The sequence below is a fragment of the Choloepus didactylus genome, chromosome 10, assembly GCF_015220235.1.
Source record: "Choloepus didactylus isolate mChoDid1 chromosome 10, mChoDid1.pri, whole genome shotgun sequence".
Lineage (NCBI taxonomy): Eukaryota > Metazoa > Chordata > Mammalia > Pilosa > Megalonychidae > Choloepus > Choloepus didactylus.
This window is the reverse complement of record NC_051316.1, coordinates 93319984-93337065: the sequence shown is the minus strand read 5'-3', so window position 1 is coordinate 93337065 and position 17082 is coordinate 93319984. Positions and strand designations below refer to the sequence as shown.

At 49.0% G+C, this 17082-nt stretch overlaps 1 protein-coding gene across 7 annotated transcripts in view; it reads left to right on the top strand.

The window, feature by feature from the left end:
* Positions 1 to 15138, top strand: part of SLC25A25 (solute carrier family 25 member 25) — a 33126-nt gene extending 17988 nt beyond the window's left edge. For 3 of the 7 annotated variants that reach the window (XM_037797226.1, XM_037797230.1, XM_037797227.1), the window contains exons 2-10: positions 6927 to 7053; positions 7143 to 7230; positions 8306 to 8417; positions 9722 to 9880; positions 11211 to 11363; positions 11720 to 11827; positions 11930 to 12097; positions 12693 to 12843; positions 12953 to 15138. In XM_037797226.1, the coding sequence (XP_037653154.1) occupies positions 6927 to 7053; positions 7143 to 7230; positions 8306 to 8417; positions 9722 to 9880; positions 11211 to 11363; positions 11720 to 11827; positions 11930 to 12097; positions 12693 to 12843; positions 12953 to 13137 (1251 nt within the window). In that variant the 3' untranslated portion in view covers positions 13138 to 15138. The other 4 variants (XM_037797229.1, XM_037797228.1, XM_037797233.1 and 1 more) reach the window with 4 other exon arrangements.
* The last annotated feature ends 1944 nt before the right edge of the window (positions 15139 to 17082 follow it).

The following is a 17082-nucleotide window of genomic DNA, read 5'->3' as shown; positions in this document are numbered from 1 at the left end:
ACTTATGCAGCGTGTGTCCTTTTCCAGTGCACTAAAGGTGTTTGGGGTTTGCAGTCACTGGCTGATGGGGCTGGGTCTTGCTGTCTCTCTCTGGAAGGGGTCTCCAAAATACTATGGAGACCTGAAAGAGGAGTTCCCTTTGGTTCTCAGGCTTCTCAGTTTCCCAGAAACACTACTATGTTTTGCTCTCACTTCCCCCGTTTAAATATGTCTCCTAGTGAGTCAGGTTCCTGCAAGCTTTTTTTCTAGGAACTGTTCCAGTTTTTCCCTTTATCTTTGTCTTACAGTTAATCTGCAGTTGGAGAAGGAAGCCATTACTCTGGAGTGGGAGGTGCCCTCAGCGGCATTCAAGCTTTCAAATCGTGAGGGGCTGTCTTCTCAGAAGCTCAGAGAATTTTGCTCATTGTGTGTCTAATTGCCAAGTGTAGGCAGGTTTCATTGGAAACGGGCTACACTCGGCTGTCATGGCAACCTGATCATCAAATGACACTGCGGCCACAGCAGCGAATGAGGTTTGAGAGCCTTTAGGGTGGGCGGGGCTTGATCAGCCCGATGCTGGCAAGGCTCCTTCATATATATTTCTGCCTTGCTCTGAGTCATTGCAGAGGAGGGGGGAAATACTTTATGACCTAATGCTAAACTCCCAAAGGCACTATGCCTGCCCTGTTCTTACTCTCGATACTCCCACCTTTACAGGAAGCACCTGTGTTTTTGGCATGTCACAAGAGTGGTAGAACAAGGAAAGAATATAGAGCCATTAGCATAGCTGAAGGTGAGAAGCCGCTTGGGAGTGGAGCTGCTGGTTTACAGATTAAATGAAATCTGATACCACTAAGTTCTAAGGGATCTAGAGTTGCCCTCCTTGTTTCTAAATACTTATTGTTATAGAAATGGACATCAGAGGAGGGGAAACAAAAGTAGATCTGGCTCACAAAATTAGAATAAGTAAAGACAGCAGAGAAAAATCGTGGTTGGTAGGAGGGGAAAAGATACAGTGGTTTAAGACCGGATTTTGAAAAAAAAAAAAAAAAAAAGACCAGATTTTGGGGGCCGCAGAGCTGGTGTGAACCGGCAGGAACGGAACATGAGCCTTTGGGCTTCTTCCTGGTATTTCTTATATATGCGTTCAGAAGCTGTAAAACAGATGTGGTTGCTTGTCGTTTAACTCTAACAATCAACTTGCTCAGGTCGGAACTTTCCCACCTATGTGCTACCCTCCAATATGAGGTATTGCTTATTAATTCTCAGTATTAGGTTTACAGGTTGTCTTAGGAACTGAATTCTGAAACCTCTTGGCAGTGTAGGTCTCTGGTGCTGTTTTAAGTGGATGTTGTACAAGAGCCCTAGCGTGGGTGCGAGGTCCAGTCCTACTACCAACAGACTCCGGGCAAGTCAGGTCATCTCCCCAGGCCCATTTGCTGTCTCAGAGATAATGAGAATGACCCCCAGAGCCCCCCTGGGTCCCACAGTCTGCAATTCCAGGAATAGAGCATTTGCCTTGGAAGAATGAGATTGTCTTAATTTGGAAGAATTCCCAGTGTCTGCATGAAAATGGAGTTCTAAATTATCTAGAGAGTCAGTAGGATAGTTGGTTTAAATAAATAAGCAAACACCAGTTTAACTTTGTCCAATGAAGATGTTCTGTGGGACTCACAGTAGAAAAATAAAAATGTTAGAACTCCTTTTTAAAACTAGTGTTGCAATAGAATTGATGTCAATTATTGCTAAACATTTCAGAGAACATTTCCTGATCCCACGATACTCTTGGTCTGTATGGAGTAATGAGCTTTGTTATAGTCAAGGAGATTCCATTCTATTTTTTCTAGAAATCAATTGCTCTTATTTGAAAATGATTTAATAGTTTTTCCTTACAATTCGGAATATAGGTTTCACTTTTAATTGGTATTTCCAAATGATCTCCTCAGATTTGTTTTGTAAACACATCACAAAACGAATGGTACAGATATATTTACCAAAGTTATTTGAAAAAATGTACTTTATTGGGGGAAAAAACTCCTGTTGAACACCTTGTTTATTCACTTGAAATCTTTGACATTTTATATTGGAATGACTGCAGCCATCACTAAAACAAGATACTTCAACAGATCTGTGCAATTTTATTTTGGTTTTGGAAAAATACATGAGTAGTTTAAGGAAGGAAGACCATCCTTTAAAAATTCAGCTACTTTGTTTATAAATGTGAGCCTCCTTTAAAAAAAACATGAATTGTTTAGTTGGATAAAATGCCCTGGTGACTCTCTGAAAACAAACCTGAGGTCTTCATGAAGAGTGGCCATGAGTTTATTTCTTGGGGTGTTAGAGGCTTACTGTGCCTGATTCACTCGTTTAGAAGCTGCTCATCAGCTTCAATGGTTAAGGTATGGGGCTAGTTCCAGGAGAGGGGGTAGAAAGGTTTGAAACGATGATCCTCTGCCTTCATGGACCCCAGTAGTAGAAATAAGATGCATATAAAAATAGCCCAAACAGAGCTTTCTGGATTGGGCAGCTTAAGAGACAGCTGAGTGTCATGGCCTTAAGTGGAGGCTGAGTGGGAATTGGCCTGGATAACCAGCCCAGCTTCTGTTTACCCCCTTGGATCAGGCCTTACTATAGCCCAAGACCTGTTTTTACAGACTCTCAAATTTCTTTTAGAAGAGTCTGACTGCCATATAATTTGCTAAAATCTCTGTTTCACAATGTTGTACATAAGCATCAAAATCTTATTCTAAATCCTCTGAGTTTGTAACCCAAAGCTTTTTAGTGAATTAAGAAATTCTTTTTAAATTTGTTGACCCCGAAATTAAAACCACTAGTTTTTATCCATCCTGGTAGTGAGAAGACTCAGTCTATATTAGGAAGTGGTATGCTGTAGAAAGAACGAGGTTGAGGCTGACTCCGTTCTCATCTTCTAGATGTGATTTCTCCCTCCGTGGCAAGTGTTCTGTGGCATGTGCCATGGGGAAGGAATGCGGTTGAGAATGCCGGCTGGGCTGGAGAGCATCCTCTTCTAATAAGGATAAAATCTTGAATTTTCATTCAAATATTCATAACATTAGGGGACCCGATCTTCATTTAAAAGAGATGTTCTAGAGCCATGTTGGCCAATAGATCTATCTGTGATGATGGAAATGTTCAGGGGCTACCTGTGGCTCTTGAGCCCTTGCAGTGTGGCCAGTATGACCAAGGAACTGAATTTAAAATTTCATTTCATTTTAATTAATTTAAGTTGTAAAAGCTTCGATATTGAACAGCACAGTTCTGGATCAAAAAGCTGTGAGTAAATTGAATTTTCAAGTGTTTTGAATGATCAGGAACTAAATCTGTGGGTCTTATGTGAGGCCCTGGATGACCCCAAGTTTAATGTTTGTGGGGAGTCTCTCAGGACAAAGCCTTTTAGCCCAGAGAGCATCATCTTCCCACCCACTTCGTGTCAGCCCCTCGGCACTTCTGACACCCCTAGGTGAACCCTTCAGAGGAATGGTGCTTCTGCATTGCTCAGATTGCAGAGTGGCCTGGGAAAGGTTTCCAGGGCACTGGATACATGTGAGCTGTGGAGGACTGGGGATTCTCTGGATTGGAGCCAGAACTGTGCCAGGACAGCTCAGGGGCACACCCCACTATGGGATGCACGATCCCATGTGGTCCCATCTCAAGGAAGGCTGTGGATGGGCTCTAAGGCACTCTCTCTGACTCCTACCCTCAGAGCTGAACTGGACCCGTTTTCAGTGGCATTGATTCTCTCATATCCACATATCTTCTCTGTTGGCAATGATTTACCAGGGGAAGAAGACTGTTGTATTCCGTGACGTGTTTGGAGACCTTGTGTAAAAAAGTACTGTAGGCCATTTGTTCATTTGGAGGGATTGGCAGCCAGAGTGTGAAAGTTTGTTTGGGCATGAACTCAAAGCAAGGCAGAATGCTCTGCCTTGCTGTCTGAAGAGTTAACTGCTGGGAAGCAAGTGACGTGAGTCCTGATCTTTACACATCTCCGCTTGAGCAATCTGAAGCCGCCCTGCTAGTCAGTGATGTGGATCTGTTCTCATTGGCTGTTGGTGAGGACTTACAGTGGGTGGATTTTTCTTCAAATAAGTAAAAGGGCAGGGCTTAAACAGCCAATGACAGCTGAGCCCCTGCATATCTTGTGCAAGTTTCAGTGGACAAGCAGCATTTCCCATTCTTCACGCTGCCAGAACTTGCTCCCCGGTGGTGGCTGAGCCTCCCTGCCAGCATGCTCTGCCTGTGCCTATATGTGCCGCTCATTGGGGAGGCCCAGACCGAGTTCCAGTACTTTGAGTCCAAGGGACTTCCTGCCGAACTGAAGTCCATCTTCAAACTCAGTGTCTTTATCCCTTCCCAGGAATTTTCCACCTATCGCCAGTGGAAGCAGGTCTGTATGGACAGCCACGTCAGGAGGTAAAAGGCAGTGGGCATTTAACCAGTGTTTGTGAAGTGCATGCATGAATGGTCACCACCAAGAGGAAAGAATATCTGGTACACGGGAGTTTTCTCTGGTTGTCACGTGGCTACAGAAAAAGCTGTACATCCCAGGAATGACGGCTTTCATGTGTCCAGCAAGGAAGGCTGGAATTGTAGGGCAGGTACTTGTGGGAGATGGAATCCCGACAAGGACTCTCCCTGCTGGAAGGAGGTGGCCTGAGAAATACTAGGGCTAGAAGGGGACTTGGGCGAGTGGTCCAGCTGCTACAGGACTGTTCTCTGAGCTTGTGGGGCAGAGGCCAGGCGAGTGTGTGAGGGGAGAGGCAGAGAAGCTCCTCTTTTGATCCCAGGATCTTGGCACTGTTGCTGTGGAGTAGAGATGATCCTCCATGAGGACTGGAGCGAACTGGCAGGGGCTGTGCACCAGATGAAACAAAGGACATACAGGGAGGCTTTGCGTGCTGACACTGGCTCTCCAACAGCCCTCTGGAGCATTATCTATCGTTTTAAAGATGGGGAAACAGTTGTGCAGTCTCTGGGTGTCGCGTGCGTCCTAACGGAGCACCTCTACTGCCTTGTTAATCAGATTCCGGTGCTGTCCTCAGGGTTCGTGATGGCCATGGGGGTCAGATATTGTGCAGTGAATGGTGATTTGTACATCCTAGGAAGGTGAAAGAAAGTAGGCCCAATTGTTTTGAGGTAGAAGCAAAGGACTTTGAGAATCTTTTGAAATCAGCAGCAATGAGCACATCCTTGGGTTATCTGTATTACAGGGCCCCCAGCCCTCTGCTGGGTGGCAGAGCAGCCCGGATATCAAAGAGCTGTCAAAGAATGTTCAGCATAACGTTTGCCTCCTCTGTTTCCGCTCCTGGGATTTATCCAAGTGATAGTTTGTATCACTCTTGTCTGAGGACACAAATGTCTTCAGGAAGTTAATGTAACTCCAGATAGCAAAGATGAAACATGTGCTAGCATCTGACCAACATTCCAGCTGTGCCGCAGGCATTATTCTTTTGATCAAGTCAGGTCACAGCATTATCCATCCAGGCTTCCCACCTCTCAGCACATCTTGAGGCCGAGCAGTCACAAAGAGTCATCAAGGGGTTCAGAGTGTTGCCTGAGAGAGAAGTCATGGTTTTAATCATTTGAGAGCATGAGCTGGGCCAATAGTCCATCAATTATCAAACCCCAAATGGCTTGAAAGACTTTTACGCCCATATTGGCTTGTGTATAGTTAATGTATTTATCTCTGAGAGAATCAGGGAACAAAGGAATACTATAACCAACTTCCTTAGGAGACTCTCGGTTCTAGTTTTGGCATGATTCAGGGTGGAGCTCAGTTGGAGTAACTCAACTTGTGTCCCCCACGTTCTTGAGACTAATCTTTAGAATGGCAATCAGGTCTCTAGAAAGACAGCTCTGGACTCTGACAGACCCAGCTTGAATCCCATCTGCCACTTCATTAGCTGTCTGATCTTGCATAAGTTCCTTAACTTCTCTAAGCTTCTGTCCTCTAATGTGGGGAAAATGATAGTATCTCCCTCCCAGAGATGTTGGAGGTGACTTCCTGTCATTTAGCATGATCTGAGGCACATGGTAAGTGCTTGGTAAATGTTCACTGTTTCGTGCAGAAATTCCAGTTGTTGAGCATCCAAAACCGATTGCAGCTGCCGAACAAAGCTCATCTCCTAAGGGCAAGTGTAGAGCTTTGGAACCCCATGCCAAGGAGCAGTCTTTTAGGGTCACTAAACTATTGTTAAGTAGCGTTGCACTGGTTTTAAGTGCCTGGTTGAGAAAGCCAATGTTGGTTATATCATCGGGCTCCCCCGAGTATAGGGACTGGCAGTGCCATTAAGCACATTCCTTGACTCGTACCCCTTCTCCAGCTTCCAAAATTCTATCTGGCAGTTTTCTGCCAAGCGGGCATTGGCAGGGTCCTGCTCTGCCCCATCCCTTCACCCTGGCCACTAAGTTGTTCTTGGGCCATTGCCACTTCTAGGGATAAAAAGAGCAAGCTACAGAGTTCCTGATGGAATCTGGAGTCCCAAGACCAGTTCTGCATTTAGACAGGGAGCATGTGGGGTTGAGGCCTGTCGCCAGGGACAGCTCTGTAGGGGAGCTAAGCAGCTGACCCTGGCTGTGCAAGTTGCTTCAGAACACTCACAGTGAAAAGGCGCCAAGTCCCCCACTGTTGGCCTCTGTCTGAAGGGTTCTTCCTTCCAGGGCTCCTTTTTTCTTCTTTGCTTGTGAGGGAAGCAAGGTGGGCCCTTGCTTGGGGTCTGGCCAGCACTTGGAGGTTTACAGGGTGGCTCTGGGAGGGAGGTAAATGGACATGGTGACCTTGGGAGTAGAGCAGGAGAAGTGTCTCGTATTCTCAGGGTCAACTCTTCATGGATTAGCACGGTTGTTTCCTTGGTATGGGGCCCTAGGAGGGACAAGCAAAAGCTGGTGCATGAGCTAAAGGACAAAACCCTACTTTTGTTTTCTAGAAAATTGTACAAGCCGGAGATAAAGACCTTGATGGGCAGCTAGACTTTGAAGAGTTTGTCCATTATCTCCAGGATCATGAGAAGAAACTGAGGCTGGTGTTTAAGAGTTTGGACAAAAAGAACGATGGTGAGCATTGCCTTCCAGAGGCACTGGCTGACCCAGTCTGGGGCCTTTCGACATGCCTGGCTACTGGCTCACTGCCTTTGTTGTTGCAGGACGAATCGATTCTCAGGAGATCATGCAGTCCCTGCGGGACCTGGGAGTCAAGATATCTGAGCAGCAGGCAGAAAAAATTCTCAAGAGGTGAGCATTTAGCCAGCCTCTGGGTTTGGGTTAACAAAAGTGTGATGAAAGAAAGATTCTTGGACTAACTCTGTGGTTCCATTCATTGTGTCAATCTTGATTTTCTAAACTTTGACTTTGGTTTGAAAGGGTGAGTAAGTTCCCCTCTCTGAGACAAGCAGCTCCCCCGGCCACAGGTCAGCTCTCACTTGAAAAATCACGGATCACCCGGACTTACGCCTGTTCACCAGTGACCCATGAAGAGAAAAGACTAGTTAGGGGATTTTAAATAGGTGAAATGTGAGCAAGGAGTGCCCTTCTCTGGCCATGGAGGAGGGAAGGAGTTTTCCTTGCAGCCCTCGGTTCACAGTGGATGCCTACCCTGATGCCAGCCACCTTTATCTTAATACTGTGATCAGATGCGCTGCCCTGAAAACATCCTCACTGGTCAGCTGTGGTCCTTCAGGACAGTATAACTGTTGCTCTACCAGGAAATCATATAGAATAGCCCCAGGAGGTGCTTTTTCTCCTGGCTGCACCTTTCCGAATGCTGGGGCCCAAATCCTGGCTGGTCCTTAGGGCCAGCAGCCTCTTGTACCCACTCCCTAGGGTGGCTGCGGAGGGGTGTGTCCTTGTGCTGTGCTGTGCCCCGATGTCTTGGGGTGTGTTCTTGCTTTACTAACATCTACTCAGAGCACTTAATTTGTGTTGTTTTTCCTTTCTCCTCTGCATCCTCCTTTGTCTGTCTGTCAGAATACGGACGGGCCATTTCTGGGGCCCTGTCACCTAGTAAGTATCTGTGTCACCCTGGTGACTGCCCCCCTCCTTGACTTCTGTGCCGATTGGACAGGGTTCTTGTGGGCCATTAGATCAGATTTTTTTTGTGTAAACTGGGCTGCGGAGCCACCTTTCCTTTTTTCTTGGGGGCAGGAGGAGCACTGCTTCCTTGGCAAAGGCACCTTCTCTGGTCCTCTCTGTGGCCACGGCCCCTGCCTCTGGCTGGCCTGGAGGTGGGAAGTGTAGCTGACAGATGGGGTGTGTTGACTGAGGGCACTTCACCATGTTTGCACATGGCAACTGTGCATTTTCCTTGTAGCATGGATAAAAACGGCACGATGACCATCGACTGGAACGAGTGGAGAGACTACCACCTTCTGCATCCTGTGGAAAACATCCCCGAGATCATCCTGTATTGGAAGCATTCCACGGTGAGGCCCGCACTCCCGGTGCCTGAGCACGATTTCACCAGGTCTCCCAGTAGCATCAGTCCCCATTGCCAGGGTGTGGGGACAGTCATCCCGACTGGCCTCTTCTTCATTCATGTGACCTTCAGCTCCTCTGCCAGCCAGGTGCAGCCACCCACGTGCTGGTCAGCGTGCACTGCCTGACCCATGGGTGTGCTGTCCCATCCCACATGCTCCCTGCTCCTCAGGGTCCATTCCAAATACCCCTACCCCCTGATACTTCTTGTTCTCTTCTTCCTCCTGAGGTATGGGGAATGGGGGAAAGAAGCTCCTCTATAGTGAACAAACATGTAGAGCTGTTAGCTTTCTCCCCCACTGCCCCATTATTTGTTTCACGTATCTATATAGCAAAAGACCAGGTCCCCACAGACACACACATACTGCTTTTTCACCCCATGTTCCATGTTCAGATATATGGACCCACGCTCTTGCTGGTTGTGGCCACATAGACCTTCCTGCCCAGGAGCCCCTTTGGTGCTTGCTTTGTTTCTCTCTGCCAGCCTTTGCCAAGTTCCCCATTGACTTGCAGTCAGCTGCGGGTCTGTCAGCCCTGGGAGGGGAGGCCAGCGGCACTCTGCCTCACCGTGTCCCTCAGTGCCCAGGTGGAACCTCGCCCTCAGGGACATCTGTCATCTTTGTTGGGTGAAATGAAGTGAACTTCTTAAGGGGTAGGGACAGGCTGGCCCACGTCTCTGGACATCAGCCCTGGGGCCAGGGCAGAGCTGGCTCTGCCTGACTAGCCAGGATGCCGCCCAGAAGAGAGGATACTGTGCAGGGCTCGTTGCCCTGTCAAATTTGCTTAGGACTTGCACAATGTTCTGCCAGCATGATCTGGTTACACATCAGGTTTCAGAGGATTCTCTCTCCCCTCCCCTGCCCCTGCCAACTCGATCCTTTCAGTAAGGCCAGCCTGGTGATCCTCGGTGAAATGCCTTTGTAAGCTGTTTTCGCAGGAGCAGAACAGAAGGGTTTTATAACTAAAGATTTATCTATCTGGTCTCTTTCGGCCATGTCCTTGTTTGTGGCCTGAGCCTCTCCAAGGCCACAAACAAGGATAAGGGCTTTGCCCTCTTCTCATAGTGAAGGGGAGGGGGCTTTATCAGCTTCCTTCCCAGAATCCTTGGCATTCTCACCATTCATGTGGTTCCCTGGGATGCAGGCCATTCTAGAGGGTGGAGGATTTGGCAAGCCTGCTGTGGCTTTGCTAGGTGTGTCAGTTGTCTGCTCCTGGGTAAGGGTTGTTTTATCTCTGTTGGTCTTCCTCACAGATCTTTGATGTGGGTGAAAATCTGACGGTCCCTGATGAATTCACCGTGGAGGAAAGGCAGACGGGGATGTGGTGGAGACACCTCGTGGCAGGAGGTGGGGCAGGGGCTGTCTCCAGAACCTGCACAGCTCCCCTGGACAGACTCAAGGTGCTCATGCAGGTGCGCAGGTACACAGGCCCGACCCTCCTGGCTTTCGCTTCAGGCTTGGTTGGTTGCTTCCCTCCCTTGGCTGAAGCCTTGCTTTGGGCCCATAGCTTCTACCCAACAAATTAGATTGGAATTATTACCCAAACAAGGGTAACTTTAGATCCAGGCCAAGTGACCTTTTGCATATAGCTGAACTAATTTTATCTGAGGCACTTAAGCAAGGCATCAGGTTACGGGGACTTAGGACAGGTGAATCTGGTGAGAACTGGAGTGTGGCAGGAACCCATTTCCTTAAGCACATCTTGTGTTGGGCACTTTGCTGGGAGGGTATGGGGCAGTGAGCAGATCCTCACCTGCCCCCCAGATACCAGGTAGAAACAGCACCATTACTTTGGCTGGGCACTTGACTCCACGTCCACAGGGCAGAGATAATCTAGAATGATGTCGGGGGCTGAATTGCGAAACTGACATGCAGGAGGATGCTCTGTTGGACTTTGGTATCTGCCTCAATAGTGGCCAGTCATACCTTTGTCCCCTGCTTGCCTTCTGGCACTTGATGTTCCAGGGGCCCTGTTTAGGAAAGGTGTCAACTTTCCCTTCCCCCTTTACCCTCCTGAGCCTCTGTTGGTTGGAAGCCTCTTAGTGGTAAATGTGAACACCCTGCATTGCAGTGAAGCAAAGGAGGCAGAGGAGTTAAGGGAGAAGAGCTTGACATCTGCTGCGGGTTCCCAGTCCGGCTCCCTTGCTTACCAGCTGGGTGACATTGGGCACATCACTTCACCTCTCAGGGATTCCACTCCTCTATGAAATGAAGGGGCTTGAAAAAATTGCATAATCAGTTGGGTTTTTTAAAACACAATTCCCAGGAATATTGTAGAGATCAAAAGCAGTCCTTGGGTGAATGATGCAATGCCCAGGGTTTGCTATAAAGTAATCCAGCAGGGGTGGGGCAGCAGGGGATATACATTGGCCGTAGTTTGATTGTTGTTGAAGCTGAGTGATAGGTTCATGAGGGCTCATTATATAACACTCTCCACTTTTGTATATGTTTGAAAATTCTCCATAATACAAAGCTCAAATTCTTTTTATTTTAAAAAGTAGTCCTTGTGAAAGGGTTTGGCCCAATGCTGACACATAGGAGATGCGTGGTAAGAGCTGGTTGAACCTAAGTCAGTCCTTTTTGGTTCTCGTGGTGCTGAGTTAGTCTTCAGAATCCCAAGAGGGACGAGCCTTCCTGCTGACCTTGATCTGCCGGTCACTAAGAAGAGGCTCTTGGTCAGGATGTGGCGGCCCTGGGGGCCCAGCTGCATTGTTTCTGACCACGTGTCCTTCCCCTCCTCAGGTCCATGCCTCCCGCAGCAACAACATGTGCATCGTTGGCGGATTCACCCAGATGATTCGAGAGGGAGGGGCCAAATCCCTCTGGCGGGGCAACGGCATCAACGTCCTCAAAATTGCCCCCGAGTCAGCCATCAAATTCATGGCGTATGAGCAGGTGAGGACTGGGCTCCCCAGGGAAAGTCACCCATCGGCGGCTGTTTACTGAGCATCCCCTGGACTGAGGTCCTACCCTGCTGATTCCCAGGAGCCTGGACAAGTCACTGTATCTGAGGGACAGCAGGGCAAGGCAGGAGGAGGGAGGCCAGTTCTGTCCCTGGCTTGGCCTCTGGTTCCACTTTGGGCCAGTGCCTTTCATTTCTGAGCAGTATGGAATGTGCCAGGGATACCAGGTCTCAGCTAAAACCAGCTGGCTCAGGCTCAGTGAAGAAGAGCGGGGGCAGGGGCAGGGGTTCTGGTCTACGGGGCTCATCGGTTGTTTTTTCTTTTTTCCTTTTTTGCTCCCTGTTCTAGATCAAGCGTCTTGTAGGTAGTGACCAGGAGACACTAAGGATTCATGAGAGGCTTGTGGCTGGGTCCTTGGCAGGTGCCATCGCCCAGAGCAGCATCTACCCAATGGAGGTGAGGGGCACCTTGGTCCTGGGGGCCGGACAGTGCACGTGGGGGTGAGAATGAGGAGTGGGCTGGGCTCATGCTTTGTGTCTCTGCTCTCTGATTCTGCAGGTTTTGAAGACCCGAATGGCCCTGCGGAAGACAGGCCAGTACTCTGGCATGCTGGACTGTGCCAGAAAGATCCTGGCCAGAGAGGGGGTAGCTGCCTTCTACAAAGGCTACGTCCCCAACATGCTGGGGATCATCCCCTACGCCGGGATAGACCTGGCCGTCTACGAGGTGAGGCCCTAGATGACTAGGCAAGGGACTTGGAAGCCCTCTCCTATCCGAGCCCCACCATGGTCTCTCATCAGTCCTGTAGATGGTTAGAACAAGAAACACCACTAAAGACTGAGTCTCTGTACAGACTCATCTGTTTATTGCAGTGGTCTGGCAGAAGGGTCCGGGCAGAGCTCCTATCACCCTGCCTGCCCCTTGCAGCCCCCACCCTAACTCCTGCAGCCCTTTTCCCAGATTTTCCACCCCCAGGGCCTCAGCAAGCAGACCTCTAGAGCATGTTGGCCCTCAGGAGCTCACTGGGCCCTTAAGCCCCTGAGCAGACTCAAGACCACAGAAGTTAGGCTTTTTGTGGGGAGAATCCCCACTCCTTGTGCTATCCGGGAATCCCTGAGGACAGCAGAAACTGAGGACAGCAGAAACTCAGGGCAAGCAGGCCAGGAGCTCGGCAAGCCACGGGCATAGCCCAAGCCAAATGAATAATTTTACAGCTGCCTCCCAGGTCCAGTAACTCACCCCTCCATCTCTCACCACCTCATAAGCTCTTCCCTGGGGTTCAGAGGCTCTTTGACTCATCCAACCCTCTTCCCCCATCCAGACACTCAAGAATGCCTGGCTGCAGCGTTATGCGGTGAACAGCGCTGACCCTGGCGTGTTTGTGCTCCTGGCCTGTGGTACCATGTCCAGCACCTGTGGACAGCTGGCCAGTTACCCACTGGCCCTGGTCAGGACTCGGATGCAGGCGCAAGGTAAGACCAGGCCCAGACCAGCCCGCAGGGTCCAATGTCCCAGGGGCAAGTTGGGATCGAAGGAGGTACTGACGTAAGGCCTTTTGTGAGTGGTGGCCTCTCGTTGCAGCCTCCATCGAGGGTGCGCCAGAGGTGACCATGAGCAGCCTCTTCAAACACATCCTGCGGACCGAGGGGGCCTTTGGGCTATACCGGGGGCTGGCCCCCAACTTCATGAAGGTGATCCCAGCAGTGAGCATCAGCTATGTGGTGTACGAGAATCTGAAGATCACCCTGGGTGTGCAGTCACGGTGACGGTGGGGAGCGTGGCCCCACCCGGCAGACTCTCTGATCCTGGGCCTGCAGCCCCAGGGTTTGTAGCCATCTCATTCTGTGAATGTGCCAACACTAAGCTGACTTACACCAAGCTGTGAAGACCCTGGGATGTGCAAGGGGAGCGGGGATGAGCTGGCATGCCCACTGGGTTTGTCCTGCTGACCCCAGCTGATCCTCTGTCCATTCCAGGGAAGACCTGTGGATATTCCTCGGGGTCCAGGGGTCAGCATGATTCAGGCTCATGCACATCAGGACAGGGATATTTCCTCCTGCAGTGCCTGCCAAATAGCAGAGCTTGGAAGCTGGCTTAGTTCTTCCATCTCGCCCTAGCAGCCAGACCATCAGCCATAGGCCCTCTGCCCTCTGGCCTACTGAGCGTTTTCCCCCTGCCCACTTGGCGTCTCTCCTCTCTGCTATTTTAATATGGTAGGAGGAGGACTAGCAGCCCACTCCCCACCCCTCTCCTCACTTGTCTCCTCTCAATCCGTAGTAGGAGGTGATGTCACCTGACTTGACAAACCTTACTTCCCCAACCTACAGCCTCGATGCTGGCCTGGTCATGCAGGGCAGAGGGAGGAGGCTAGCTTCTGTGTTCACCCTCCCTTGAGCCCCTCTGTTGGCTCGAGCTCACCAACTGGTGGGCATGTGCATGCTGGGTGGTTGAGGGGCTGCCCGGCAACAGGGTGCATGGCTTCACAAAGTTGGTGCTGGGTCCTGGAACCCAGAGGACCTCTGCAACTTGTCTGGGGCCTCATGACACTCTGAGCTGGCCTCGCACGCTGTCAGGACTGGCACTGGCTCGGAACCAAACTCCACCTCCCCGCTCTGTGGCATGAGGGCAGTGGGGGAGAGTTTTTAAGGGGAGAAGGGCAGAGTTTCTGCCCCATGTCTGCATCCCCTGGCAAGAGAAGGAAACGGTGTTAAAGGCCTTAATTAGGTATTGTTGGGAAAAGGGTTTTGTTCAGAAAGGCAAGCTGGACAAACGTGCAAGCTGTTTGCTTCCAGAGAGGAGACAAAGGGAGTAAGTAGATAGGTTTGCTGCCTGTGTTAAAGTCTATTTCTGATGTCCCTGGGGATTTATGCCCAATCCCAACTGGGGTGGAGAGGGACCAGCCTCACATTCCACTGACGTAATGTATCACACTGCTTGGAGCCTATTTATTTCGTATTTATTTGAACAGAGTATGCCCTAACTATTTTTATAGATTTGTTTAATTAATAGCCTGTCATTTTCAAGTTCATTTTTTATTCATATTTATGTTCGTGTGATTGTACCTTCTCCACACCACGCGGTGCTGGTGGGGAGAGGAAAGGAAGGAGGCCTTCCCACTACCCAAGTGTATGTCTGTCTGTCCAAAGAAATTCCTCTCAGAGATGAAGATGGGGAAGAAAAGCAAGGAGCAGGAGGAACCTTAATCGTGGGGGAGGGACGTGTCCTTGGGCAGGTCGGGGCTGGGCTCCTCGGGATTCCTGTTACTTGCGTGTTCAGGAAGGAGTGAGCCCAGGAAGCCTCGGAAGCTGTGGAATGAAGGCCTGTCCAGGGGGCGGGAGGATTGGGAGAAATATCAAAAAACCTTGAAGATGAAAGTCCAAATCATTTCCTGGACTGGCAAAATTTCTTTGTCTGACCCTTTTTGAATCAGAAGGCAGTGAGGTGCCTCTCACTGTGGGTTTCTGGTGGATGGGTGGGGAGGGGGCCGTGGAGGAGAGGGCGGCCAGCTCCCCAGGATCATTTATTAGTGGGCTCTCTCCCGCCACCCCCGCTCAGTAATGCTGGTCAACTTGCACCTCTGCAGTTGCACTTCCGTTCCACCAGAATGGCCTACTGAGGAAATCTAAAATAGGATGCAAAGATCAATGCAAAATTATTGTTATATATAAATATATATATAGTTATAACTGGACTTTGTCAAAAAGCAAATTAAGAAAGAATTGGAAGTTGTCATTTAAAACAGCCTTCTAATAAAGCTTCAAAGCTCATGGTGGAGCCATGATTTTTCTGATTTGGGCTTGGGTGGTTTGGGGACATTTACATGTTACAAGATGAATCCATTTTTCCCATCAGAAGCCTCAGCAGTTACCCCATCTTGGCTTCTTGGAGGCCTCCCTCTGTAAGATGGGTGTTTGTTAGATTTGGGTGCCCTGCACAGGGTCACCGATGGGGACTGAGAAGCAGCAGTATTTGTGGCAGAGTATGGTGGCCTTCCTCAGTCCTTACCTGACTCAGCCGCTCGTGGGCTCTGCTGATCATTCCTGCTCGTAACACCATCTTCACAGGGCCTCCGACACCACTCTGCTTCCTTCTGCACTCCCTGACTATTCCTCCTCAACTCTCAGAGTTGGCTCCTGCCCGTCTTTCTGAACTATAAATGTTGCAGGGCCCCAGGGGTAGCCTTAGACCTCTCCTCTTTAGGCTCACTCTTAGTAATCTCACCCAGTGTCATTACTTTAAATATCTGTATTTAGATGACCCTCCTTTTATGCTTGAACTAACTCTGGATTCATAAATCCTACTACAAATCAGATCTTCACTTAAATGACTAATAGGTATCTCAAGTTTAACACGTCTAAAACCAAACCCTATTTTCCTCCCAAACATGCTTATCCCATCCCCTCATTTTCCTAATCCCAGCAAATGGCAACTCATCCTTTCTAGTAACTTAAGCCAGAAACCTTGGAGTCATCCTTGACTCCTCCCTTCCATCTCATTCTATGTCAAATCCATCAGACGGTCCTGTTGGCTCTACCATCAAAATAGATCCAGAATTTGACCACTTCTCATGACCTCCACACCGAGACAGAGTGATCCTTTGGGAACCTAAGTCTGGTTCATTCATTCCCCTGCTCCAAACCCTCTAATGAATAGGCTAGCCACAGATTGGGGGAAAATATTTGCAGCACACATTATCTGACAAAGGATTTGCATATAGAACATACAAATTTAACTCAATAAGACAACCCAATTTAAAAATTGCCACTTTACAAAGGAAGATTAATGAATGGCCAATAAGTAAATTAACATTGTTAGTTATCAGGAAAAAGCAAAAACATAGTAAGATAACTGCACCTACACACTAGAATGAGGAAAATAAAGACTGACAACTCCGAAGGGTGATGATATGGAGCCACCAGAAGTACTCATGTGCTGCCAGCGGGGAGGTAAAATGTTACAACCATCTTGGAGAACCGTTTAGCAGTTTCTGATAAAATTAAGCAGACATTTACCGTATACCCATCAATTCTAAGTATTTACATCTCCCCCACCCCACCCCCAAATGAAAACTTGTCTATCAAATGACTCGGACCCGGTTCACAGCAGCTTTATTCATAATAGCCCAAAACTGGGAACAGTCAACAGGTGTATGAGCAAACTGGTACACATCCATATGTTGGGATGCTGTTCAGCAGTAAAATGGAAACTACAGTCAACAATATGGAAGAATATAAAAAAAAACACTGAGCAAAAGAAACCAGACACGAAAGAGTAAATGTTCTAGGTCAGTTGTACCTAGCACAGGCAAAACCAGTCTGTGATGCAAGAAACAAGAATAGCAGTTGACTTAGGGGAGGGACGATGGGGACTGAGAAGATGCAATGTGCATTTGTCAAAGCTCATTGAACTGTACTCTTCAGGTGCTATTTCATTTCACTGTATGTGAATTATACCTAAGTTTAAAAAAAAAAAAAAGGCGGAAAACAACCTCCCATTGTTTCCCTTCTCACCGGGAGGCAAAGCCAAAGTCCCCATGCCTGCGTTTACCAGGCCGGTTTACCAGGTGGGTTTACCAGGCCGGTTTACCAGGCGGGTTTACCAGGAAGCCAACCAAGCTTGTTTACAGGCCCCCCCACCCCCACCCCTGCAGGGGCCTGGGAGTGCTGAGCGTTGCTGGGAGCTGTGGGGCCTCTGAGCTGGAGAGAGGAAGC